This window comes from Salmo salar, chromosome 09 (genome assembly GCF_965601325.2).
Source record: "Salmo salar chromosome 09, fSalSal1, whole genome shotgun sequence".
NCBI classification, from domain to species: Eukaryota; Metazoa; Chordata; class Actinopteri; order Salmoniformes; family Salmonidae; genus Salmo; species Salmo salar.
The window spans coordinates 142223803-142250757 of record NC_138299.1 but is presented as its reverse complement, the minus strand read 5'-3'; the positions used below and the strand labels follow the sequence as shown (position 1 = coordinate 142250757).

Sequence of the window (26955 nt, the reverse complement as noted above, 5' to 3'; positions counted from 1 at the left end):
AAGGTGCAATATGCAGGAATCGCTCCACCAAAATTTGAATAGTTCTAATTCTAATAATTTCAGTATGTGACAAAACAAGCACTCAGAGTGTAGAGAATCACTGTACCATCTAAACCGCTGTGAAATACCTTTTCAATAACCAAAACTATTGCATTTTCAGCTGTTTGAAGCTGGTGTGCAAAACTAAAAGTAAAAGATGCAAAAATGAAACTCAATGATTCTCTACACGATACAGTGCTTGTTTTTTCACAGAATTGAAATTAGGCAAACTATTATAAAGTTTGGAGAACATGACTTTAAATAGAACCATGAGGAAACCGGCACAAAACGTTATGCTGCAGCACTACAATTCTCATAGAAAAACGTTTAACAATTCTGAACAATTTGAGAGCATTACTTTAAATAGAACCATGAGGAAACCTTATGCTGAAGTACTACAATTTCCACCTGGTTTTCAGAACGTTATGTGCTAGCTGGGTATCCTGCACCATTCACAGAATATTGTGGGAAGGTTGTATGCAAAATAACCATAGGACAACCACAATCTCACCAAGCTCTAAGAAATGGTTCTCAGAACGTTATGTGCTAGCTGGATTGGCAGTGTTTCCAATTCATACAATACACCAAGAGTTCTACTAGCTGTTTACAAAAATACATTATATGATGTCGACTGTGTGTGTCCTGTCCACTCCTCTCTCAGCGGTGACCTATGAGCCTTGCAGGAACCCTGGCACCCCGTCTTACAGCACCCAGATCTCAGAGAAGCCTCTCTACCAGGCCGGGGAGACGCTGCGCTTCTCCTGCCTCAGAGGCCATGAGCTGCTGGGGGAGCCTGTCCTCCGCTGTGTCCCTGGACACCCGTCACAGTGGAGCAGCCTACCCCCTGTCTGCGGAGGTAGGAACTGCAGACACATACTCCCCTGTGTGTGTAGTTCACTCGGGCATTGTTCAGTAGTTCATGATGAACAATATATCTGTCTGTATATTTTAACATCTGTGTTCTGATGTTCTCCATTTCTTTACAGCCTCCTCAATGGAGTTAATAAATGAACGCAGGTTAGACGGTAAGTGCCGTCAAGTCTGCACAGTAATCGTTAGATCTTTCAAATTAAAATATCAAGTCAAGACCAAATAAAAAAAACGAAATACAGCACTTCACAGCAACTTCAAGTGTGCTACATTGAAGTGTGCATCTTTAGGTTATCATACCACTTGAGTGTGTCTCTGTTGATTCCTCTACCTCTCTGCTCACCAGCTGCCAGTACAGACTACATCATGGAGCGAGCCAACATAGCTCTAACAGTCTTTATACCAGTGGCCCTCATCATGGTCTTCATCATCGGGATCTACCTCTACTTCTCTAAGTAGGTTTAGTATTCTTACTTTATATAAATAAATAAAATACTTTGAAAGTATGAAAGCTATCATCATCCATAGTACCTAGTAGTCTATCCAAGGGTTGTCTTGGACTGAAAATAGGTGCCGGTACAGATTTTGGGTGCCGATACTGTTTATATTTGGGTGCAGGAGCTCCACAATAATTTGGAGCTCGAGCAGTAGAACATTTGAGGTGCTGGTACTCGGTGAGCTCCTGCCCAAGTCAAGCACTGAAACTAATCGATAGCTATAGACCAGCTATGTTCTGTAATAATGTTGTAAGTATATTATGCTGCCCTTGTGACACTACAGTGCCTTCGGAGAGTATTCAGGCCCCTTGACTTTTTCCACATTTTGTTACGTTACAGCCTTATTCTAAAATGTATTAAATGTTTTTTCCCTCATCAAGCTACACACAATACCCCATAATGACAAAGCAAAAACAGGTTTTTAGAAATGTTTGATAATTCATTACAAATAAAATAAATATTTAGACCCTTTACTCAGTACTTTGTTGAAGAACCTTTGGCAGCGATTACAGCATAGTTTTCTTGGTTATGACACTACAAGCATGGCACACCTGTATTTGGGGAGTTTCTCCCATTCTTCTCTGCAGATCCTCTCAAGCTCTGTCGGGTTGGATGGGGAGCTTTGCTGCACAGCTATTTTCAGGTCTCCAGAGACGTTAGCTCGGGTTCAAATCCGGGTTCTGGCTGGGCCACTCAAGGACATTCAGAGACTTGTCCAAAGCCACTCCTGCATTGTCTTGGCTGTGTGCTTAGAGTCGTTGTCCTGTTTGAATGTGAACCTTCGCCCCAGTCTGAGGTCCTGAGCGCTCTGGAGAAAGTTTTCATCAAGGATCTCTCTGTACTTTGCTCCATTCATCTTTTCCTCGATCCTGACTAGTCTCCCAGTTCCTGCCTCTGAAAACATCCCCACAGCATGATGCTGCCACCACCATGCTTCACCGTAGGGATGGTGCCAGGTTTACTCTAGACTTGAAACTTGGCATTCAGGCCAAGGAGTACAATATTGGTTTCATCAAACCAGAGAATTTTGTTCCTCATGGTCTAAGATGTCTTTACTGTAGGTGCCTTTTGGCAAACCCCAAGCAGGCTGTCATGTGCCTTTTACTGAGGAGTGGCTTCTGTCTGGCCACTCTATCATAAAAGCCTGATTGGTGGAGTGCTGCAGAGATGGCTGTCCTTCTGGAAGGTTCTCCCATCTCCACAAAGGAACTCTCGAGCTCTGTTAGAGTGACCATCAGGTTCTTGGTCACCTCCCTGACCAAGGCCCTTCTCTCCCGATTGCTCAGTTTGGCTGGACGGCCAGCTCTAGGAAGAGTCTTGGTGGTTCCAAACTTCTTGACACAATCCTGTCTCGGAGCACTACGGACAATTCCTTCGACCTCATGGCTTGGTTTTTGCTCTGACATGCACTGTCAACTGTGGGACCTTATATAGACAGGTGTGTGCCTTTCCAAATCATGTCCAATGAATTGAATATACCACAGGTGGACTCCAATCAAGTTGTAGAAACATCTCAAGGATGATCAATGGAAACAGGATGCACCTGAACTCAATTTCAAGTCTCATAGCAAAGGGTCTGAATAGTGATGTAAATAAGGTTTTATCCATTTTAGAATAAGGCTATAACGTAACAACATTTTTAAAAAGCCACTGCGTATGTGTGTGTTCTCTAGGGTTCAGGGGAAGCCTCTGTGTCTTCCCATGTCCACCTCCTTACCATATGACCACATCCCAGGAGAGTCCACCTTCGACAACTCCCTCTACAAAACAGAGACTATGGTACGTTCTGATACAGAGATGCCTGTTGGAATTAGTAAGCCTCCCAAAAGGTTGAAATCAGGCGCTGTCATCCGTGTCTGAGATGATGCACTTAAAGCACCATCTGGTTTGCCATATTGCAGGTTCATTCACCAAATCTAATTTACCGTTAGGTGATGTTATAGAAATAGGTTTGAGGGGTGTAAATGTATACTCCGTTCACCTTCAGTCATTGACAAGGGCCATTTCATTACACCTGATGCAAACAAAAGGTGTCCTAGTTCATTTGACAAAGCATAGCTTTATTTTTGTGCTATGACATTGTTCAGACATGGGTTCAAATAGTACTTGCAAGATGTCAAATATTTTACCCAGGTCTGATGCTTTCATACTCATGCTTTCAGATAACTAACATTTGTCTCTCTGCCTGTTTGTTTCTCTATCCTTTCATGACTGCACTCCTGAAGAACAACGAGGTGAGACCAAGCGTTGGGCTACAACCTGCTTATTTAGCCTCCAGTCTGTGTCAATCAGTCTTCATCAATTCCACACTCTGATTCTACAGCCTGAACCTATTGCACACTGTGAGCTTATTGAACTAAAGCCCACAGTAGGTTGAGTACATTTAAATTGGTCAGAGGAGAGGTACAAACCTCTCAAATCAAATAGAAAATAGAGTCAAAGTTTATTGGTCGCATACACAGTTTTGCAGATGTTATCGCAATTGCAGCAAAATGCTTATGTTTTTGGCTCCAACAATAATTATCAATACAATACACACATAATCTAAAAGTTAAAAAGAAATATCAGAATGAGCAATGGAATATAAATAAATATACTGTATGTATGTATGTGAATTGTATGTATGGACAATGGTGTGTATGTATAGACAATTTAAAGTCATTGTCCCCTCTCTCAGGTGACAATGGAAAAGCCTCACAGTTTGGGCTAACCACTTCCAGACACTAAACGTATCCCTGTGATATCCCTATCATAGTCTACAAACAGATGTCAGTTATCACATGGCTCATTCACAAAAAGAGGAATGGCCTTTGTGGTCATAGTAGGAATATGATCTACTCTACTTCTGTCTCACTATAACTTCTTGTGTACAAGCTTGTCCCTAATTCAGAACTATGTCCTCATTTCACAGGACACAAGAGAGTATGAGGTTTCCATCTAGAGGCACAACTACGTGTTTCAGCATTGACAGGTCTGGTCTCAAGATGGTTTGCCTTGTGGAAGTTTGTCTGCACTCCTCAGACCCCCCCTCCCTCCCCCTTCACACCTCACTCCGCTTGCCTCCACCACCTTTCCCTCTGTCTGCTGAACATGTCTCTGCCCAGCCCACATTGGCCATCACTGCAAAGACTGGAAAACATTATTATTTTTGTAGAGCTTCAACAGCAATGGCCTATCAACAGTGTTTGTACAGTTTTTATCCTGAGATGATCAAACCCTAAAGACGTCAGTCCAATGTCGAACCTCACAAATGGGAAAGCTGAGTTTGTATCTAGTCCAAAAAATGGAATGTGTAAATACAACACATTTGTCCCACAGCTTGTAGGGAATTTTTATTTTGAGGCAAGGCACACCACAAAAGAGCTAGATTGTTCAAGTGATGATTGGAGGGATATCATGACTTGGACTCTTACATTTACATTTTAGTCATTTAGCAGACACTCTTATCCAGAGTGACTTACAGTAGTGAATGCATACATTTCATTTTCATTTAGTACATTTTTTTTTAAACATTTTTTTGTACTGGCACCCCGTGGGAATCGAACCCACAACCCTGGCGTTGCAAACACCATGCGTTGCAAACACCATGCTCTACCAACTGAGCTACAGGGAAGGACTTGGACTCTTAAACCTTTCAAATACAATGGACAATTTAAACATCTTTTCAATTTTTTTGTACAATAGCTGCAAATTGTAAAGTTGACCCTCTCAAAAACATGGAAACAAACCTCTTTTTTTATGCAACCTCCTATGATTAAAACATCTGAATGTGCCTTAAAATGAAGGCCCTTATTAAGCAATGTTCATATTATGTATATTAATGATACTGCATTGGTTCATCTGAGGTTATTACATTGTTGATTTCATATGGATCATAAAATTGAGATGTAGTAATGCAAAGAAAAAGTAATTTCATTTCTTCTCATTCACTTTGTTCACAATTGTATGTGTGTCTTCAACATGCTGATTGAAAGGTATTCATGAATGATATTGGATTGGCAAATCTCTGAAAAGTCCATGGCAAAGCGTATATAAGTTCTAGTGACATTAGTTTTGTGATGAAAACCAGGGAAGGTTAAAGCTTAAGAAGTCACTGTTGTGGATTGGGGATTCTCAAAAACTGATGCAATGTATTTGCCTAAAATAATATAGCTTCTTCTATAGGAGAATGCATCACCATTCAAACTCTCTTTTTATCATTGTCACATGATAATATTTATTCACACAAACAGGTGTGATGACAATGATTATAATTCTGTAATCTATTTTTGATTCATTGTATATACACTGATTAAGCCAGTTCATGAACAAAACGTCCTCAATAAAGTTATTATTCAGAAAAAAATGGACACAATCTCATTAAATCATTTATTAAGGATTACTGGTTCACTTTGAGATGCATTTAGCCTTTTTGCCCTCTGAGTCGGTCATCTGAATTTGCCCTGATATGTATACATGAATAAAGAAGAGCTGAAGGAAGCAAGAATGTCCTTGAAAGAAGTGAAGAAAACCTCATAACACCGAGCACACTGGAGGAAGCTTTTGTCAGATGACCCATGCTCCTCAATGAGTCAAAGTAAGTCAAGTATACATGATTGTAGCTGCCTCTGACAGTGTAGAGGTTTTGGGGTTGGAGGTGTAGCAGACTCATGTCTGGTGTAGTGTACTAGTTTGTAGTTCAGAGAGTAGCAGACTTACGGCCAGTGTAGTGGCGAAGGGGTGGTCTTCCCGTATAGGCTACATAAATGTATACTGTTCGCCAGACATTATCTTTATCCCCATCGAGCCTTATACCCACCCTGGGTAAGATTACCAGTGTAGACAAGACCAACAACACGCACTGTGGTCTGGTGCCATCTATAGTTAGGTCATTTATGTTTGAATAATAGTCTAACATGTTCTGATATAAGTAGACATTTATAACAGACAGCGATGGGGAATAAGTGGCGTAAATATATTCCGGACTGCTGAGGAAACTGTGACTCGCTGTATACTTGTGCCTCACACTTTTGTCTTGTCATGTAGTATCAGCACCATCTACTGGTCACCAAAAATACTGCAACCAGGGAGGGGTTTAACTGGCATTTCCTTCTAAACAACTTCATTTTTTGAAAGATTGACAATGAGTCAGGTCTAGAAAACTTAGTGGACTCTGTTCGTAACAAACTATTGTTTTGGGAACAGAACCCTGTATAGAGATTAGATGTTTCCTGATTCGTGAGAAAAATAAGCAGAATGTTGTTGACCCAGTTTTATCTTGCTCCATCGTTTCCCTCTGCCCTGCCAGTGAACTTTCACTTCTAACCAAATATGGTAAGGAGAGGAAGCATCGATATAGATAGAACATTTGACAACAGAGCAGACACACTGGCACCCAGTCTACTAAAATGGGGGGACTGAACAAAAAAATGCTTATGGTAAGATATGCTGACAAATACTCCCCAAATAAGACAACATTATGTACAGTACTAGCTATCCTCATTCAAATTCAGTCCAAGTTTTTCGAGTAGCCTAATAGCAAAAATAACTTTGATTAGCCCAACCGGCCGCTAGATGGCGCCATTATTCATTTTACGGCGTTTACCCTAATAATACTGCCATCAGGCGACGTGTTGGGCAAAACTTTGATCTAAAACAGCGATTCTAAACTGTTTTTGCCTGGGGACCCAAATTTGACAATGACAATCGAGTCGCGACACATTATTATGGACTGTTGATGATAACATTTTATAGTGTTGTATTGCAGCTGCCTTCTTGGGCAGGTTTCATTTGCAAAATAGACTCTGTTCTCAATTATGGTATTAAAGAAAGTCATTAGGCTACACAGCCATATTAACTGAGAACACATGTATTATCAATTCAAGAGAATAAGCCATTTAATTAGGCGACCGGTTCAGGAATGGGATGTAATAAATGATCAGACTCAGAACATGACATCAAAACCAGGCCAGTAATGTTAATGAACAGTAAGTAACACATAACAGTCCAGTAATGTTAAAGAACAGTAACATATACCAGTCCTGTTTATTTCGTGTGTGTGTGCGTGTGTGTGCGTGTGTGTGTGTGTGTGTGTGTGTCCTATCAGTGGGAAAGCTGGGGTGTTTCTTTAGTTAAATAAGTTTATTGAAGTCTGGTTGACAGGGCAACTCGGAGGTCATGCTGGCTGTCCAGTTAGTTTCTGCTTTTAGTTTTCAGCATGGCAGTAGAGAAGCCACTTTCACACAGATAGGTAGTGCTGAAGGGTAGCAGGATTCTGATTGCATGACAGGCGAGAGCAGGATACTCTCCCAATACGCTGCTCCAGGACTTTGGCAGTGTAATTTCCGGGAAGCGCATGCTCAGTCCGCGATCAAACGACAGCTCCACCAGAAGAGCCTATTCGTTGCTTAGCAACGTGACGCTTCCCATCTCAACTCGAAAGGGTCCCGTATCCAGTCGTCTTGTCTCCTGTTCTCCTCCGGGAAAGAGTGGCAAAACTTTCCCAGCAGTTTGACAAGATGCTATTTAACGTTTTTTTCAGTGTGTCGCTGTGCGCTTTGTTGATCAGATTCTGAATTTCGAAATCAGCATTGGGAAACATGTCAAACCTCCCGTTAAAACATGATTTGCCCAAACGGTAAACTTAATCTTGAAGGCATGCACTTTGTCCCTCTGTTCAAATCGATTGTGCCCCCTCCCCTGTATATAGCCTCGTTATTGTTATGTACATTTATAGTGTTACTTTTTGATTCATGTATTTTTTAAACTTTAGTTTATTTAGTAAATGTTTTATTAACTATATTTCTTGAACTGCATTGTTGGTTAAGGGCTTGCAAGTAAGCATTTCACGGTAAGGTCTACATATGGGGAGCGAGCACCAGCAGGAGCTTTATCATGCAGAGAGGTCCGCTGGCTTTCCAGAGGTAAAGTGTTGGATCGCTTTTATGAGCGAGCGGAGAGCGCTGCGTTTCTTTCGGAAAACAAGTGATCTCTGCCCGAACATTTCGATTGTGAGGATTGGTTCGCGCAAGTCGCCTATCTGGCGGATATTTTGATCATCTGAATTCTCTCAATGTGTCTCTGACAGCTAGCCTACATGAGTTAAATTACAGCTAACTATCCACATGTGCAATGCCTGCAGAACACACCTGCATAGTTAGCTGTCAATCAAGCTAGCTGTCAGAAGAAGATCTGTATTATCTGATTGGACGTGTCACATTTAAAACTAAACAATGTTGCAGAATGACATTTTTATTGGATCAGTGTGTGTGTGTGTGTGTGTGTGTGTGTGTGTGTGTGTGTGTTTCGTGAAATCTGTCATTTCATTGGATTAGTGTGTGTGTGGGGGGCGAGAACATTATTGTATTGGTCAGTGAGGGAGTGCAGCGCGAAAAACCTCCGAGTCCGAACGTCGCTAGACATTTCACAACTGCGACCCTAGTGCACGTGTAAAGTCACCAACAATAAGTAGTGAGGTGATATCCTTTCAAAATAAAAGTTTCGGTGCAGCAGTTGATTTTCAAAATAATTTATACAAATCAAATCAAATTGTATTGGTCACATACACATGTTTAGCAGATGTTATTGTGGGTGTAGCGAAATGCTTGTGCTTCTATTTCCGACAGTGCAGCAATATCTAACAAGTAATATCTAACAATTTCTCAACAAATACCTAATACACACAAATTTAAGTAAAGGAATGGAATTAAGAATATATAAATATATGGATGAGCAATGTCAGAGCGGCACAGACTAAGATACAGTAGATAGTATAGAATATAGTATATACATATGAGATGAGTTATGAAAAATATGTAGACATTATTAAAGTGACTAGTGTTCCATTTATTAAAGTGGCTAATGATTTCAAATCTGTTTATGTAGGCAGCAGCCTCTCTGTGCTAGTGATGGCTATTTAACAGTCTGATGAGGTAGAAGCTTAAGGAAGAAGCTGTTTTTCAGTCTCTCGGTCCCAGCTTTGATGCACCTGTACTGACCTCGCCTTCTGGATGATAGTGGCTCGGGTGGTTGTTGTCCTTAATGATCTTTTTGGCCTTCCTGTGACATCAGGTGCTGTAGGTGTCCTGGAGGTTTGCCCCCGGTGATGTGTTGTGCAGACCGTAACACCCTCTGGAGAGCCCTGCGGTTGTGAGCGGTGCAGTTGCCGTACCAGGCTGTGATACAGCCCAACAGGATGCTCTCAATTGTGCATCTGTAAAAGTTTGTGAGGGTTTGAAGTGACAAGCCAAGTTTCTTCTGCCTCCTGAGGTTGAAGAGGTGCTGTTGCACCTTCTTCACCATGCTGTCTGTGTGGGTGGACCATTTCAGTTTGTCAGTGATGTGTATGCCGAGGAACTTCCTACCTTCTCCACTGCTGTCCAGTCCATGTGGATACGGGGGTGCTCCCTCTGCTGTTTCCTGAAGTCCACGATCATCTCCTTTGTTTTGTTGACGTTGAGTGAGAGGTTATTTTCCTGACACCACATGTCCTGTTGTTTTTTGATAAAGAGCAAATACCTACGCATGGGAAGCTACGCTGTAAGAGCTTTCATCCCCAAACCACTGCAGTGTAAGAATTGTAAAGGATTTGGCCATATTTCAAGTGTGTGCAGACGGACAGAGTATACTGAAGAACAGTGTTGCAATTGTGGTAGGGATCATAATCCTGAGTTCCTGGAAGGCCCTGTAAGGGTGAAGGAGATTGAGGTGGGGATCATGATCCTGAGTTCCTGGAAGGCCCAGTAAGGGTGAAGGAGATTGAGGTGGCAAAAGTGTGAGAGGTCAATCCAATCTCCGATGCGGAGGCAATTAAAATAATGAAGAAAACAAGTGATGCTAGTGAAGATATGGTAGTGGATGCACCACAGCCTGTAGGTAATATTTGCTTCTGTAACAGGGTTATATTGGTGATTCCCCTTGCCACTTTATTGTTAAGCCAATGGGTTTTTGGTCTTATTGTTTGCCTTGCCTTCTCCTACTCAACATGGCATCTTATTGGCTGGTTTGCGTTGCTTGCTTACGAGGAGGATGTTTCAGTTAGAATTGTCCCAGTGTACAAGCACCAAACCAGCGGTAAATTGTTGGTTGCAAAGCTCTGTACGTCAAAAGTGATTTTGATACTCCCAAGTGATGATTTAAATGTACAATTTATATCAATTTGTTTGTAAATGTTATTCGAACATCACACATAAGATGCAGCATTTTTTGGTGAATGTTGTGCATTTTGTTGTAGAGAATTCCAGCTAATACTCCCTAGCAACTTAGTGTGTCTGGTGGGGGGGTTGTATATTTTGTGCAGTGCGTGAGTGCAGAGTTGGAGCAGTGCATTGCATGACGTGGAATTTTGTGCTGTTCCTATCAGAATAAAGCTCCATGACTGGTGTTACAAGTTGGAGTTCGTGTCGATGATTGATTGTACACAACGCAAGAAGAGTACTGTTACACTTCCACACGAAAGATACCCAGTGTTAAAAAGGTTGATTTCGTTGCATTCATTGCCACAGTTATAAACTGTATGGCACAAGTCTCAAATAAGTCTAATAAACTGGACATTATTGTGTCTGGCAGAAATGTGTTGGGGACATCTGAAGACTTGCAAGGGGTACTGGCGCCGGAAGACCCGTCCTCACAGGTTCCCCTTGAGCCTGTGTAGGGATCAAAAGTTGATTTAATTTATTTATTGGTAGTTTGTTCAGTTTTTGGGGAATCCTGTTTCCGTCCTGCACAGTAGGATGCGGGATGCACATTAAATTGTGTGATCGCCAATATACCATAGAATAAGAAAACTGATCTGATTGTCCATATAGATGGAGGGCGTAGCGAAGGCTACATTGAAATGAGGGTAGTTTTGCTTGCAAGCTTCGTCGATGGTCAGTCACAAATAGAGGGGAAGATAGCTCGTTAAAGATAGGCAAACTGGTGTAGTTATCTAGCTGTTATTTGACAAATTAGCAGCTCTAACTAATTATTCAAGTTAGCTAACCAGCTGTCTTTGAGGGCTTCCCAAGCACATGACATTTTTATTAGTTTGTGTCGTCGTCTCTAGTTACCACAGGCACAAAGTCGTAATTATGGCTAAACCCGCCTATTTTTTTAAACAATTTATCTACCTAAAATCTGCAACTTTAACCACACTGCTAAACTTCTGCCTAACCTTAAATTAAGACCAAAAGTACATTTTAGTTTTCATTAATTTTTACGATAGACCCAATTTTGACTTTATGGCTTTGGTAACTAGTGACAACTGTTTATGTGCTGCGGCGGCCATGTTTTTCAACAATCTTGAAACGCGCATGCTCAAACGTAATTTCATTCGCAGTTGCGCCAACTCGGAGAGGATATTGCAGCTAGGAGCATGGATGCATTTAATTTTTCATAACAAAAATAATTTTCTTGAGGACCCTGCACTATTGGAAGAATAACAACAAAACGCATTTTGCAACCCTTGCTTGGAAATAACGCTTAATTTGCCATCATTTTACATGATGTGTATTCTGACTGTTGACAATGCAAAGTGGAAGCGAGCGGGTTTGCAGAATTTTCAAGCGTCTTCTCTTAGCTAGAAGCAGAAACAAGAACCATGGCTAGGCCTCACAGATACATTCACAGTTGTTCACCAACCTGACAAGACAGTTTAGAATAGGCTCAAAGTTAAGGTTTGTGAGAAACTCATAACATTCTTGCCATTAGTTAGCAAGCGAGCATTGCTTGATGGCTGGCGAGGCAAACTAACGTTATAGTAACTAGCTAAGTTACCGAGGGTTCAAGACAGTTGGCTAAATAGGTACTTTGGCTATCAGTCTAGTGTGTGCCTATATCGTATTCAGATACAGCAGCTAGCTAACGTAGCACGACTGGTTCTGTTATTCCCTCTACAATATTCAGTAATAGAGAAAGACACTTTGGAGGAAACAAGTGTTGGGGGGGTTCGACAGAGCCACAAGGCGTGGAACGAAACTAGCTAGCTAAGCTGGTCCCATAGCATAGGATTCTTTGCAAGAAGTCGACTGCTTTGCTGGGTGAATGTGGGACAAAATGGAGACGCCAACGATTGTGTACGACTTGGATACATCTGGGGGCTTAATGGAGGTGAGGCATGTCACCACAACGTTATTAATTTCAGTTAGAATGCAACCTTTTAAGTTTGTTAGCTATCTAACTAGCGAGCCAAATGGACATGGTTAGCTAGATAGCAAGATGGAAGCAAATAGCTATATTTTGAGGCTGTAATTATGTCCTAACGCCGTTGGCTAGGATGATGTTGTAGACAAAACACCTATCTTTGTAATGTGTAACTAGTTAGTTTATGGGAAACGTGCTATTACTCGAACTATAGCTTAACTACAGTAACATTTAAAACTATTTTAGTTGTCAGCTGTTTTGATCACTGCAGCAGACTCAAACGTTACAGTAAATACCCTAGCTTCCATCAGTAGGCGATGTATAGTTTACTGACCTAACTAGCTATTATCAACAATTATGTTACTGACATGATACTGAATCATACACTTAACTTTATTTGTTTGATGTGCCAGCAACAAGGTCAATAAACCTAAATGGGCAGTGAAGGTAGTTCAATTTGGCGATCCAGATGTCTCATACGTGTTCAACTTGTTACAGCAAATTCAAACACTGCTCGCACCCCCCAAGTCAGAGGATGGCGAAAAGAGGAATCGGAGGAGTGAAAGGGACGTTCGGAGAAAGAGCAGGGCCACCAACCACGACACCTGTGATAGTTGTCATGAGGGAGGGGACCTTCTGTGTTGTGACCATTGTCCTGCCGCCTTCCATCTACAATGCTGGTATGTGTGAAAATGATACTTGTATCCCAGTAGCTGGTAAGGATCGTGCATGGTTTGCTGGATTCAGAATGACTCTGCGGCTGTCCTGTTTAGACAATCCAGCTTCTTGAATAACCCTGCCGCTGTGCAAAGTACCACACATGAGATGTATCAAGTAGGGGTGCTTTTCAATCATGCTACAGAGATGATTGTGACACAAGAACCAGGACTTGGTTAAAATTAGCCGCTAAATGGTTGCAGCCAGCCCCCCGCCTAGGTCTGCTTGGCTCCAGGCTTCGTCTCTCACCAGCTCGGACTGAGAGAACGCTGGCTGAAAATGGAGTCGAGGCTGCTCTTCGAGCGTGTGCCTATGTTTACAATATGGCGACCTAAAAAGAAAAACGTTTTATTCCAGCGCCATTTTACCGACGTTTCTCTTGACTTTTAGCAGGAATATAATTATGATATTAAAGCTGATCTAACGTGCTTATAACTCGATTTGAGATGAGCATATTATGTGCATTTCGGGGACATCCATTTAGACATTTGCACCACACAGTTGTGCAAGATCTGGATATGTGTCATGTTGGTTGGTAGCTACAGTTTTATCATATGAGCCAATAGTGCAGGTTTTGGTTGTGAGCTAGGCTACAGTACAAGGCTTTCCACATAGAGGACTGAGTGTAATCTGTCTTTGCAAATAGAACATTTGCATATCCCCTTGGTGGGGTCATTGACTGTAAAATTTGACATTGCTGGTAACTTTACCTATGTGATTTTTAATTTCAGTTCCATCATACAATCACATTGACAACGTCCAATACAGTAGCTGTATATATTTTAGATTAGAAACAACAGAAAGCATTCCAACAATTCATTATGGTGTCTGGCTGTATAAACTGGGTGGTAGTATAGAATCATAGAATAGAGTTTATGAGCATCACAGCTAGGTGTTGTTCGTAGACCACCTAAAGCGAGACCAATTCAAGACCATGATTGTAATTGTGTGAAATCGCCATGATAAGTTAAATGTTCTGTGCTCAGATTTCAAGAACATGTTCTTTAGACATTCAGAATGGTGAAATTAAATGCATGCTTATGGCAAATAGAGAGCCACTCTACATATTACCAGTAACCCAAGTCTATAATAGATAAAAATACAAAATATGTTAGAACTTCCCTGGTCTCCCCTTACTAACAGTGAGCATGAAACTTTCAAACAATTTCCCATTTTTCAACAAATGTAAAGGACACTAATATTACCAGTAAAGTAGGAAGCCCAGGATTCAATAGGCCATAACAAATGAATGTGTCAAGAAAGGAGTGTGGATATTTGCGATGACTGAATGGGAGCTGTCTCTGGAAGCGCTTGAGTCTTCATTGCCCGAGACCAAGCAAAACATTTTCTGACACTGGTCTTGGGTACAACAACATTGTTGTGGGGTATGTTAGTACGTGCTTAATTTCCCTGTGTTGGTGATTTAAAAGAAAGTAAAAACTGTTTTCAATATTGACTAACTCCTGTTTTGACAAGTGGGCATGCCATGCAGTGTCACATTAATCCCACTAGATGGACACAGGCATTTAGAAAAGAAGCCTTTCTAACAGTAAACACTCAAGCATTAAAGTAAGGCTTGGCGTTAGGTATTAAAAGGTGTATTTTGATGTGCAATGTTGTGGTATTTCGAAACATAGACCTGTTACAGCACAGGTCAATTACATCATCACAATACAGTACCCCCTGGATTGATCTCTATTTTGAACTGATATGCAGCCAGGACACTTCATTTGTAAATTACCGCAATAAGAAACAATATTGTTGCTTTGATCACATCAGAAGATATCCTCCTCACAATCTCCAAAACACAACAGCCACAACAGCCATTTGTTTGGATGTCGTAAAGGACCATTCGCCGAAACTGAAAAGAGATAGCTGGCTAACCACCACCTCTTCCACATGGAAAAAAATGATGGACAGAAACCTGGTAACTAGCTGGGGTTTTCTACAAGGAATCTGCCTCCCCATAAAAGCTTCTCCCAAGTGGGTGACACCTACTCCCTTTGCCTGCTGCACTGCAGCTTGGATCCCACCTGGCAATCAGTTCACCGTCTGCCCTGGCCTGTCCCCCCCCCCCCCCCCCCACGAGCTTTCGCTCGCCTCCAGCACACACGCACTGTTGGGGCGAGTGACTCTGAACTTACAATGGCTAGCCCCAAGTCGTTTGATTATTTTATTGTGCTTTATGCTATTTGCCTCGTGAGTCCTGGAGGCTTTGTTGACTGTGAACTTGCTTGTTTACCCGACTGTGGGACAGATTGTTTGTTCCCACACTCAGGACTCTGACTCTATTGGTTACATGGACTCTTGGCCTCCCATCCTATTCTAACCACCTCTCGCCGGCTTTGTATTCATGTTACGTGATGAAATTACTGTACAATATGATCTTGTTGCCATCTAATGCACATTCAAATGTCATTAATCAACACTGCAGAGCTCTCCCTGTCCTTTGCTGTGCCCTGATTGTATTACCGCTGATGATATCTGGAAATGTACATGTTTCCCCTGGCCCATCTACTGTTGCTAGAGCACAAGTCAGATTTGGGGCTATCTGCTTCACTGATGTAGCTTATTACCTAAAATGAATCAATTGAAAGTGTGGGTTCACAGCTCCAATCCAGATGTGTTGGTCATTACTGAGACGTGGTTAAGGAAGAGCTTTGAACACTGATGTTAACCTGTCTGGTTATAACCTTTTTCGGCAAGACGGATATTCCAACGGTGGTGGAGTGGCAATCTTTACCAAGGAACACCTTCAGTGCTCGGTTGTCTCCACCAAGTATGTCCCCAAACAATTTGATTAGCTGGTTTTAAGCATTAGACTTTCAAATAGCTCTTTGTTGACTGTTGCTGGGTGTTATCGTCCTCCATCACCACCGGCCTGTACCCTACCTGCCCTAAGCTCTCTCCTGGCCCCTTACACTAAGTCTGAATTTGTACTGCTAGGTGACCTAAACTGGGACATGCTTAAACAACCTGACCAAGTCATAAAGCAATGGGACTCCCTAAATATTTCTCAGATTATTACCAATCCCACAAGGTATGACTCCAAACACCCAGAAAAGGTTACTTTCTGCTTGATTTTTGTCCTCAAAATTACCTGATCGGTAACAGTCTGCTGTTTTCTGTGAAGACCTTAGTGATCACTGTTTTACAGCCTGTGTTCGTAATGGCTGCTCAGTAAAACGACCTGTCCTGATTTTGTCATATACTTGCTCAAATACTTTAATGAGCAAGTCTTCCTTCATGACCTGGCCTCCTGTAAATTGGTATGTTGGTGCTTGGACCTTCTTTTTTAATATTTTCAGTGTTATTGTTAGGAAACACTCCCCCATAAAGAAAATGAGAATGAAAATCAGGTTCAGCCACTGGTTTGTCTGTGATCTTGCAGAGTTACTCCACCTCAAGAATTGCGTTTGACGAAGGGCTCGGCACACGCATACTCAGGCTGACTGGCTCTCGTTCAGGCAAATGAGAAATAAGTGCACTCAGGCTATCTGGAAGGCCAACGTTAGTTACTTAAGGAACAGTTCTCTGTCTCTGTGGGTCTAACCATTTTCCAAAACTTCTTTGGGTTAAAGACCTGGACAATAAACCCTCCTCCTCACAGCTGCCCATGTCCGTTAATGTTGATGATGGGGTTGTTACTGACAATCACATGGCTGAGCTCTTTAATCACCACTTCATTAAGTCAGGATTCCTATTTGACTCAGCCATGCCTCCTTGCCCGTCCAACATTCCCCCGGTGCTCCTCCCTCTGTTCCCCCTGCCCGGCTACAACATTTCTCCTTGCAGGTGGTCACTGAATCCAAGGTGCTAAAGGAGCTCCTTAAACTTGACCCCCAAAAAACATCTGGGTCAGATGGTTTACACCCTTTCTTCTTTAACCTGTTATGGCTAGGGGGCAGTATTTTCACGGCTGGATAAAAAACGTACCCGATTTAATCTGGTTACTACTCCTGCCCAGTAACTAGAATATGCATATAATTATTGGCTTTGGATAGAAAACACTCCAAAGTTTCTAAAACTGTTTGAATGGTGTCTGTGAGTATAACAGAACTCAAATGGCAGGTCAAAACCTGAGAGATTCCTTTATAGGAAGTGGCCTGTCTGACCATTTCTTGAACTTCTTTGCCATCTCTATCTTTTACAAAGGATCTCTGCTCTAACGTGACACTTCCTACGTCTTCCATGGGCGCTCAGAGCCCGGGAAAAAACAGAATGTCGTCATCCCAGCCCCAGGCTGAAACACATTATCGCCTTTCTCAAGTGGCCGATCAAGGGACTGTGGGCTTAGGCGCGTGCCCTGGCCGCCCCGTCTTTGTGATTTTTCCTCTGTTTGCCGAAAAGGAGATTCCCGGTCGGAATATTATCGCTTTTTTACGAGATAAATTGCATAAAAATTGATTTTAAACAGCGGTTGACATGCTTCGAAGTACGGTAATGGAATATTTAGAATTCTTTGGTCACAAAATGCGTCGTGCTCTTTCACCCTTCTTTACCATTCGGATAGTGTCTTGAACGCACGAACAAAACGCCGCTGTTTGGATATAACTATGGATTATTTTGAACCAAACCAACATTTGTTATTGAAGTAGAAGTCCTGGGAGTGCATTCTGACGAAGACAACAAAGGTAATAACATTTTTCTTATAGTAAATCTGACTTTGGTGAGTGCTAAACTTGCTGGGTGTCTAAATAGCTAGCCCTGTGATGCGGGCTATCTACTGAGAATATTGCAAAATGTGCTTTCACCGAAAAGCTATTTTAAAATCGGACATATCGAGTGCATAGAGGAGTTCTGTATCTATAATTCTTCAAATAATTGTTATGCTTTTTGTGAAAGTTTATCGTGAGTAATTTAGTAAATCTTTTTGTAAATTCACCGGAAGTTTGCGGGGGGTATGCTAGTTCTGAACGTCACATGCTAATGTAAAAAGCAGTTTTTTGATATAAATATGAACTTGATTGAACAAAACATGCATGTATTGTATAACATAATGTTCTAGGTGTGTCATCTGATGAAGATCATCAAAGGTTAGTGCTGCATTTAGCTGTGGTTTGGGTTTTTGTGACATATGCTAGCTTGAAAAATGGGTGTCTGATTATTTCTGGCTGGGTACTCTGCTGACATAATCTAATGTTTTGCTTTCGTTGTAAAGCCTTTTTGAAATCGGACAGTGTGGTTAGATTAATGAGTCTTGTCTTTAAAATGGTGTAAAATAGTCATATGTTTGAGAAATTGAAGTAATAGCATTTCTAAGGTATTTGAATAACGCGCCACAGGATTCCACTGGCTGTTACGTAGGTGGGACGATTTCGTCCCGCCGACCCTAGAGGTTAACTGCACATGGTTGATGATATTACTAGTGTATCTAGCGTGTCCTGCGTTGCATATCGATGCGGTGCCTGTTCATTTCTCATTGAATCACAGCCTACTTCGACAAACGGGTGATGATTTAACAAGCGCATTTGCGAAAAAAGCACTGCACCAATGTACCTAACCATAAACATCAATGCCTTTCTTTAAAATCAATACACAAGTACATATTTTTAAACCTGCATATTTAGTTAATATTGCCTGCTAACATGAATTTCTTATAACTAGGGAATTTGTGTCACTTCTCTTGCGTTCCGTGCAAGCAGTCAGGGTATATGCAGCAGTTTGGGCCGCCTGGCTCATTGCGAACTGTGTGAATTCCTTTTATTCCTAACAAAGGCCGTAATTAATTATGACATAACATTGAAGGTTGTACAATGTAACAGCAATATTTAGACTTAGGGATGCCATCCGTTAGATAAAATACGGAACGGTTCCGTATTTCACTGAAAGAATAAACGGTTTGTTTTCGAAATATTATAGTTTCCGGATTCGATCATTTTAATGAACAAAGGCTTGTAATTTCTGTGTGTTATGTTATAATTAAGTCTATGATTTGATAGAGCGGTCTGACTGAGCGATGTTAGGCACCAGCAGGCTCGTAAGCATTCATTCAAACAGCCCTTTCGTGCGTTTGCCAGCAGCTCTTCTCAATGCTTCAAGCATTGTGCTATTTATGACTTCAAGCCTATCAACTCCCGAGATTAGGCTGGTGTAACCGATGTGAAATGGCTAGCTAGTTAGCGGGGTGCGCGCTAATATCGTTTCAAACGTCACTCGCTCTGAGACTTGGAGTAGTTGTTCCCCTTGCTCTGCATGGGTAACGCTGCTTCAAGGGTGGCTGTTGTTGATGTGTTCCTGGTTCGAGCCCAGGTAGGAGCGAGGAGAGGGACGGAAGCTATACTGTTACACTGGCAATACTAAAGTGCCTATAAGAACATCCAATAGTCAAAGGTTTTTTGAAATACAAATCGTATAGAGAGAAATAGTCCTATAATTCCTATAATAACTACAACCTAAAACTTCTTACTTGGGAATATGTAAGACTCATGTTAAAAGGAACCACCAGCTTTCATATGTTCTCATGTTCTGAGCAAGGACCTTAAATGTTAGCTTCTTTACATGGCACATATTACACTTTTACTTTCTTCTCCAACACTTTGTTTTTGCATTATTTAAGCCAAATTGAACATGTTTCATTATTTATTTGAGGCTAAATTGATTTTATTGATGTATTTTATTAAGTTAAAATAAGTGTTCATTCAGTATTGTTGTAATTGTCATTATTACAAATAAATAAATACAAAAATCGGCCGATTAACCGGTATCGGCATTGAAAAATCATAATCGGTCGACCTCTAATCTCGAGTGGCTAGATGTTCTTTACCATTCGGTCATCAGAATTGCCACCAATGCTCCTTATAGGACACACCAGTGCACTCTATAGTCCTCTGTAAACGGGTCATCTCTGTATACCCATCGCAAGACCCACTGGTTGATGCTTATTTATAAAACCCTCTTTGGCCTCACTCCCACCTATCTGAGATATCTACTGCAGCCCCAATCCTCCACATACAACACCCGTTCTGCCAGTCACATTCTGTGTAAAGGTCCCCAAAGCGCACACATCCCTGGGTCGCTCATCTTTTCAGTTCGCTGCAGCTAGACTGTTTTAACTCAATCTCTTCAAAGACTCAATCATGGACACTGACAGTTGTTGCTGCTTTGCGTGACGTATTGTTGTCCCTACCTTCTTTCCCCAATAATGTTTGTGCCATGTTTTGTGCTGCTACTATGGTATGTTTTAGGTCTCTCTTTATGTAGTGTTGTGGTGTCTCTTGTTGTGATGTGTGGGTTGTCCTATATTAAAATTGTATATTTAATCCCAGCCCCTGTCCTTACAGCAGGCATTTTGCTTTTTGGCAGGTTGTCAGATTAGAATTTGTTCTAAATTGACTTGTCTAGTCAAATAAAAAAAACACCCTGATTTATAGCCTATGCCTCAAAATTGAATAGATGCTCTGACCAATGGTAAGTTGTTTGGCATTAGCCCTTATAAATTTTACATAGCAATTGATCCACGTTGGACCTATGAATAATATGACAAGCAGGAAAGTCCTTTTTTATGGCTATTTTTTTGTGGTTCCTACAGTAACCCACCATTGAGTGAAGAAATGCTGCCTCCTGGTGACTGGATGTGTCATCGCTGCAACGTCCGGAGAAAGGTGAGGTTTCAACAATACATGATATTCACAACAGATGTTATTATGCTTCAGATGTGTTAGCCTGTTAACACCCATTTTTCAATGTATCAATACGAGTCAAAGTATTACAACAACCCTAGTGGTGGTGAATACTGTCTGATCCTAGCTGGTCTCTGGCTGTCATCCCCAGAAGCGGGAGCAGAAGGCTGAGCTGACAAATGGCCTGCTGGAGAGGGAGAGGCCCCTCTCCAAGCGCTCCTCCCCCCCCGCAGCTGAACTGGAGCGGGGCACCACCACCATTACTACCACTAAGTTGCGCCTGGACAGGCTGCCCCCCGGCGTCGGAGCAGCAGGACCCGGGCTGCGGGTGGCTGCCGTACGTCTGGAGCGCCTTGAGCGGCGGGCCAGCAGCCGACCGGGCACGCCCACATCCAACGCCTCCTCCACGGACACGGCCACCCCCTCGGCGGAGCAGAACGAGGCTGACGAGGAGATGGCCAAGGCAGAGGAGGTGGTGGTGGAGGCCCAGGGCTCAGAACCTGAGCGAGCCACCACCACCCATACCCCCACACCACGGCTCCTCAAGAGGCCCTTTCAGCTGCTCATTGCCGCTGCCATGGAGAGGAACCCCTCGCAGTTCCAGCTGCCCAACGAGCTCACCTGCACCACAGCACTGCCAGGCAGCACTAAACGGAGGAGGAAAGAGGAGCTGATCATGAAGACTTTCAGGAGGCCACAGCATGAGATGGACCCCAACGGCCTCGTTCCTCTGCCAGTCAGGGTGTGCTTCTCCTGCACCAGGTATGATTAGTCAATCAAACCCGCATCGTCATCGTTACAGTTATATCAACACAGATTATTCAAATACAATCTGTATTCAGGGAATCCAAATGGACTCCACCACTTATATTTTCTGAGTGTTTGTATATGTCTGCGTGCAGTAGTTGGTTGGCTGACTTTGCTAGTCCGATGGTCACTGCCTCCTCTCTGTGCTCCTCTCTATCCTATAGGAGCTGCAGAATGGCGCCCCTGGTTCAGTGTGACTATTGCCACCTGCTCTTCCACATGGACTGCCTGGACCCCCCACTCACTGCCATGCCCACAGGCAGGTGGATGTGCCCCAACCATATGGAGCACTTGGTGGTAAGTGGTGTAGCCAACCCCCCCGGTGTCATCTGGTGGCCAAGCATCCTCATACATGGAATTGGGGTTCAGTATTTTGGCAGGCCGAAAAACAATACGGATATGGTGATTATTTTTTCGTTGTTGACGGGAATGGCTCTGTTTTCGCTGTACAGGGAAAAGGGTTTGTAGTTGTGTTTGGGCGATATCAAGCATCACCAATATGCAATAATATTGTGATTTCTCTCAACCCTAGTATGCAGAAGTTATTCCGTTACTGATGTGACCTGTTCTCCAGCTGAGCTTTAGGGTCTGTAGACGTGTTACAAGTGCATAGGGTGTCTGGCTAGGCGGTTGATTCAGGGAGTAGACGTCGCTCTGTTCCTGACATTTCCTCCTGTCCTGTTCTCCAGCTGAACCGGCGGAGCCTGTCCCTTACCAGCCGTTGCAAGCTCTTAGACCAGTTCCAGGACAGAATATCGCAGCATGCAGTCAAGGTGGGCTTCCTGCGATGGGTCCACCGACAGAACCCGCCTGTCCGCAGCGGTATCCACCACAAGACGAAGGCGCTCAAGGTAGCTTACGCCCGCTGAGTCTGTACAAGAGTCCAATATAATGTTATGAAATCTGTTTTTGCTAGTCTTCACTTTAGAATACTGTAGTGGTGATGAAGACAGATTTTCAACAAATGTATTGGTTTGTCAACTAAGCTGCTGCACCACATATCCAATCGATTCATCTTGAATGAGAAGAACCACAGTGGGACTTCACTGCTCCTGTAAATAATATTGTGTGTGTGGGTGTATGTTTGCCCCTCCAGGTGCCCGACGCTATTAAGTCCCAGTACAAGAACCCCCCGGCCATGTTGGCTCCTGCAGCGGTGCGTAACGGGGAGCTGATCTGTAATGGCATCCCAAACCAGGACTGCTCCCCTCAGCATTTTACCAGCCAGGCGGAGCAACAGGAGGTAGGCATGGCAGACACACAGCACAAATTCACCCACTAGTATCTGTCTACTTCTCTGGGATTCAGTGGTTCCTTTGGGCGGTGCCTGAGACGCCACCTAAAGCACTTTGATTTTTTTCTGTGATAAACAAATCACTGGGACTCTGGCCCAGCTAGGAGACAATGGGTCCAGACATGCTGGGGATTAACTGCCATTTATTGAATGTGTAATAACTGTAAATTTATGTTTATTTGGGGAGTTGCTGGACGGGTGAAGGTGCTTGTACTTTTCACTGAAACTGTTTTTTTCTTCGTCGTTCAGTGGCTCCGAGATGTCATCTCGCTGCAGTGCAGCATCATGCGACATTTATCTGGCAAGCAGAAGTCCTCGTCAGACTGGGACTCTGAACAGACACGACAGGTTAAGCCCTGTGTGGCTCTAGAGGAGAACAGCACTCTGCCCCTTGCAGAAAGGACAGCTTCTGCCCTGCCTGCCCCCTGCTCTAAGCCCTGCAATACATCTCATGGCCCCCAGGGGGCCCCTGTACTGAAGGGACACTCGCAGGGCCAGGAGAGCTGCTGCTGCACGGTGAGGCCGCGCTGTCTGAAGTGCAGGAAACCCAACGGACCCCTGACGGAACAGCCTGTACAAGCCAACGGGCCGTTAGCGTGTGATGCTGCCTCAGGTGCCTGCAGACAGACAGAGCTCCAGCTGCACATACTCACCCCTCCAAGCCCCACTCCCAACCTCTGCTCTGGGGCTGCCCAACCACCTGAGAGGAGGGGTGGTGGTTAAAACGGAGAGGGGCAGCCCCCTGGAGTCTTGCACCCAGAAAGGTTGCCTTCCCCTTCGAAGTGTGCAGCTATAGGGCAGGATGTGAAGAGTCAGGCCCTACGTGACTCCTCCAGGCAAGGCAGGGGCTCAGGCCACCCCTCTGAGCTGCTGCAAGGAGCTGAAGCTCGGCCCCAGCCCCAACCTCGCCCCGGTGTCCATGTCTTTATCCCACCCAGAGCCGTTAAAGACTCCAGCACAGCAAGACAGCCCACCACCACACCTCCTTGTTTCTCCCTAGGGCCAGATCTAAAGGGCAGCTCCATGTTCCCCAGCTCCCTCTTCCCTCAATAGCAGACATGTCTGGTGGCATGAAGGCCGTGATGGAAGGGGATGGGGGTATGTAGATACCTCAACATCATTCTACCTGTACCACTGTTCATAATTAGGCCTAGGTGATGAGCACCTCTCTGCTGTCCAGTTTAAAAACATGGGTACTTTATTCAACAACAAAAAAGTTCAAATATGGTGCATTAATGTTTTGGCCATGCTGGTCTTCAAAATAGTGCTGATTAAATGGCCTTTAATGCTGCTTACAGATGATGGCTGTGATACAGGATTGCTTCAAGCGAAATCTATGATGACGTTGAACCATGCTTATGTTGTTCATACAGAGATGGAGCTGAGTAACCTGGATGAGGAGTTGGTCAAACTCCTGGCCTGGCAGAGGATACAGCAGCTGTTCCCCCACAAAGCGCCCCCAGTCCCCCAAGGCAGCTGGTCTAACCGCTTCCCCTCCCACCACCACCGTCGCCCTCAAACCTCAGTCTCCCGCGCCGCGCACAGAGGGTAAGACCCCCGCACCTGACGTCTGGCAGTTTCATTTTAGGGCCATAGGGATGTTACACAATAAAATGTGTCATTCCTCCAAAGTAATCCTCCAAAGTCTGTCCCGATCACAGAAGAACAGAAGGTGCAGGCGAGAGCAACGTTCTATCCACTCATGGGGAAGGGAGGAGCCATTAACATGTCTTATAGGACCCTGTACATAGGAGCTGGTAAGGACCGCCCGTGCTGTATTATGAAATACTGTGATCTTTACTCAACATGGAAGAAAGTCTCATCAGTCTTTCTCTGTCTGACAACCCACTGTAGGTGCTGACATGGATGTGTGCCTTACAAACTATGGTCATTGTAATTATGTATCTGGAAAACACGCCTGCATCTTTTACGACGGGGTAGGTTGTCTAGTCATGTTCGAGACACTGACAGCTTGCCGAACAAAAAGTATTTTCCTCCTTGCTATGAGCTGAGCAGTGAGCGACTATTTGAAATAACAGTAGCACTACAGACAACATGACTGATGGTTATCTTGTACCTGTTTGTAGAACACCAAGCACTACGAGCTGCTCAACTACAGTGAGCATGGGACCACGGTGGACAACGTTCTCTACTCCTGTGACTTCTCTGAGAAGGCCTCCCCCAGCCCGGCTAGTGGCCTGGTGTCCAAAGTGCAGGGCATTGTCCGTAAGTAACACACACACCCACCTGTAGAGATGGGGTTTGGCCAGTGCTGTGTGTCTGTAGGAGACTTGTGAGTGACGGTGCCCTCTTTCTTCAGGCCATTGTAAGATGAGGGAGCAGGAGGAGGGGGCTGAGGCAGGACCCGGCCCCAGGACTGGCCTGATGCCATCAGGGGGAGTGATGAGTTGCCAGCCCCAGGGAGGACCCAGGCTCTCCTGCAACTGTAAGGCCAGCAGTTCCAGCCTGATTGGTGGCAGCGGGGCCGGCTGGGAGGGCACAGCGCTGCTCCACCACGGCAGCTACATCAAACTGGGCTGCATGCAGTTTGTCTTCAGCATTGTTGAGTTCACCAGCAAGCAGCCCAAAGAAGAGGGAACCACTGGCACCGCCAATACCATCCCTGCCAATACCACCCCCAGCCAAGAGGAGGCAGACAAACAGACTATCAAGCTCCACCAAGTGCACCTCGGTTCCATAGCCCAAACTCTCTCTTTTTCACCTCTTTGCAGTCAAACCTAAGGGAACCCTACAGAGCTGGTTTGTTACGCAGGGAAAATAGGTATTTTGTTTATACTTTCGCATTAAATTCAATCTCAAATCTGTTATTTAGATGTCAATTCCTCTCGAAGATCATCGGACTTCAAATATTTCACTCATTTTTGCCAGTCTAGTTATACATGTTATATAACATTTCCTTATTTTTCAGCCAGCTCATGTAGCCCAAACATTTAATTTTGTGATATTGAAGTTGTAGTACTCTCACATTTTTGTTGGTGTGGCTATGTTAGCACCACAGGTAGCTAGCTATACATTCATGCTCCCTAACATGCTTATACACACGTTTGTATGTACAGTGTATTAATGTCATTTTAATTGGTGCTTTTCAATTGGATATCCTGTACATAAACCATTGTGGTCGTTTTTTTTAAGCATACAGTACTTCCCATTGACTCTTTCTTTTGATATTTCGTAGTGTTGCAGAAAAGTTTGTTGAAACCTGTTCTGAGTCCTGTGTACTCCATGCTGAAATCCATGGTGTAAATCGTGTCAAAGTTTCAGCTCTCGTTTTAACACTCTTGGACTCTGTAAATAAGCGTTCTTTGTCGGTTTCTGCCTGTCTGGTAAATACAGAAAGATTTTTTAAGAACAAACTTAAAAATGCCTCCTCGTGCTGCATTTTTGATAACTTTGAGACATGGGGTCAACAGTCTAAAATGCTTTTTTCAGTAATAAATCTTGAGTGAACTTTCCAGTAGGTGGTGGTCATGTACAGCTCGCACACACACAAAAGTATGTGGACACCCCTTCAAATTAGTGGACTTGGCTATTTCAGCCACACCCATTGCTGACAGGTGTATAAATCGAGCACACAGCCATGCAATCTTCATAGATAAACATTGGCAGTAGAATGGCCTTACTGAAGAGCTCACTGACTTTCAACGTGGCACCGACATAGGGTCCACCTTTCCAACAAGTCAGTTTGTCAAATTTCTGCCCTGCTAGAGCTGCCCCGGTCAACTGTAAGTGCTGTTATTGTGAAATGGAAACGTCTAGGAGCAACAATGGCTCAGCCGCGAAGTGTTAGCCCCCACGAGCTCACAAAACTGGACCGCCGATTGCTGAAGCATGTACAAATCGTCTGTTCTCGGTTGCAACACTCACTACCAAGTTCAAAACTGCCTCTGGAAGCAACGTCAACACAACTGTTGGGAGCTTCATGAAATGGGTTTCCAGGGCCGAGCAGCCGCAGACGAGCATAAGATCACCATGTGTCGGCTGGAGTGGC

General features: G+C 43.6%; 3 protein-coding genes across 3 annotated transcripts in view; all 3 read left to right on the top strand.

Annotated features, from left to right (window-relative positions):
* LOC106613099 (seizure protein 6 homolog) overlaps positions 1-5751 on the top strand; it is a 120430-nt gene extending 114679 nt beyond the window's left edge. Inside the window, exons 13-16 of the mRNA XM_082956382.1 lie at positions 701-895; positions 1026-1064; positions 1256-1364; positions 3080-5751. Coding sequence (XP_082812508.1) covers positions 701-895; positions 1026-1064; positions 1256-1364; positions 3080-3266 — 530 coding nt within the window. The 3' untranslated portion in view covers positions 3267-5751. The remainder of the gene's footprint in view (positions 1-700; positions 896-1025; positions 1065-1255; positions 1365-3079) is intronic.
* Positions 5752-11658: 5907 nt separating this feature from the next.
* Positions 11659-23669, top strand: LOC106613100 (PHD finger protein 12). The gene is made up of 8 exons (XM_014215033.3): positions 11659-12473; positions 13005-13186; positions 20755-20827; positions 20997-21607; positions 21817-21949; positions 22342-22503; positions 22749-22895; positions 23196-23669. The coding sequence occupies exons 1-8, from the start codon at positions 12408-12410 to the stop codon at positions 23667-23669; spliced, it is 1848 nt and encodes a 615-aa protein (XP_014070508.3). The 5' UTR covers positions 11659-12407.
* A 189-nt stretch (positions 23670-23858) lies between these two features.
* On the top strand, positions 23859-26421 carry LOC145858088 (PHD finger protein 12). Its single transcript, XM_082956380.1, has 6 exons — positions 23859-24044; positions 24320-24494; positions 24608-24703; positions 24801-24883; positions 25034-25172; positions 25267-26421. Exons 2-6 carry the CDS (start codon positions 24341-24343, stop codon positions 25686-25688), a joined length of 894 nt encoding a protein of 297 aa, XP_082812506.1. The 5' UTR covers positions 23859-24044; positions 24320-24340; the 3' UTR covers positions 25689-26421.
* The last annotated feature ends 534 nt before the right edge of the window (positions 26422-26955 follow it).

Bases quoted from the DNA above. Each gene is read 5' to 3' on its own strand.
- LOC106613100 (XM_014215033.3), top strand. From the start codon at position 12,408: ATGTGGGACAAAATGGAGACGCCAACGATTGTGTACGACTTGGATACA. The intron at 13,187-20,754 runs GTATGTGTGAAA...TGGTTCCTACAG, and splicing joins GCCTTCCATCTACAATGCTG to TAACCCACCATTGAGTGAAG. The intron at 22,504-22,748 runs GTAGCTTACGCC...TTGCCCCTCCAG, and splicing joins ACAAGACGAAGGCGCTCAAG to GTGCCCGACGCTATTAAGTC.
- LOC145858088 (XM_082956380.1), top strand. From the start codon at position 24,341: ATGAGGAGTTGGTCAAACTCCTGGCCTGGCAGAGGATACAGCAGCTGT. The intron at 24,704-24,800 runs GTAAGGACCGCC...AACCCACTGTAG, and splicing joins GACCCTGTACATAGGAGCTG to GTGCTGACATGGATGTGTGC. The intron at 24,884-25,033 runs GTAGGTTGTCTA...ACCTGTTTGTAG, and splicing joins CCTGCATCTTTTACGACGGG to AACACCAAGCACTACGAGCT.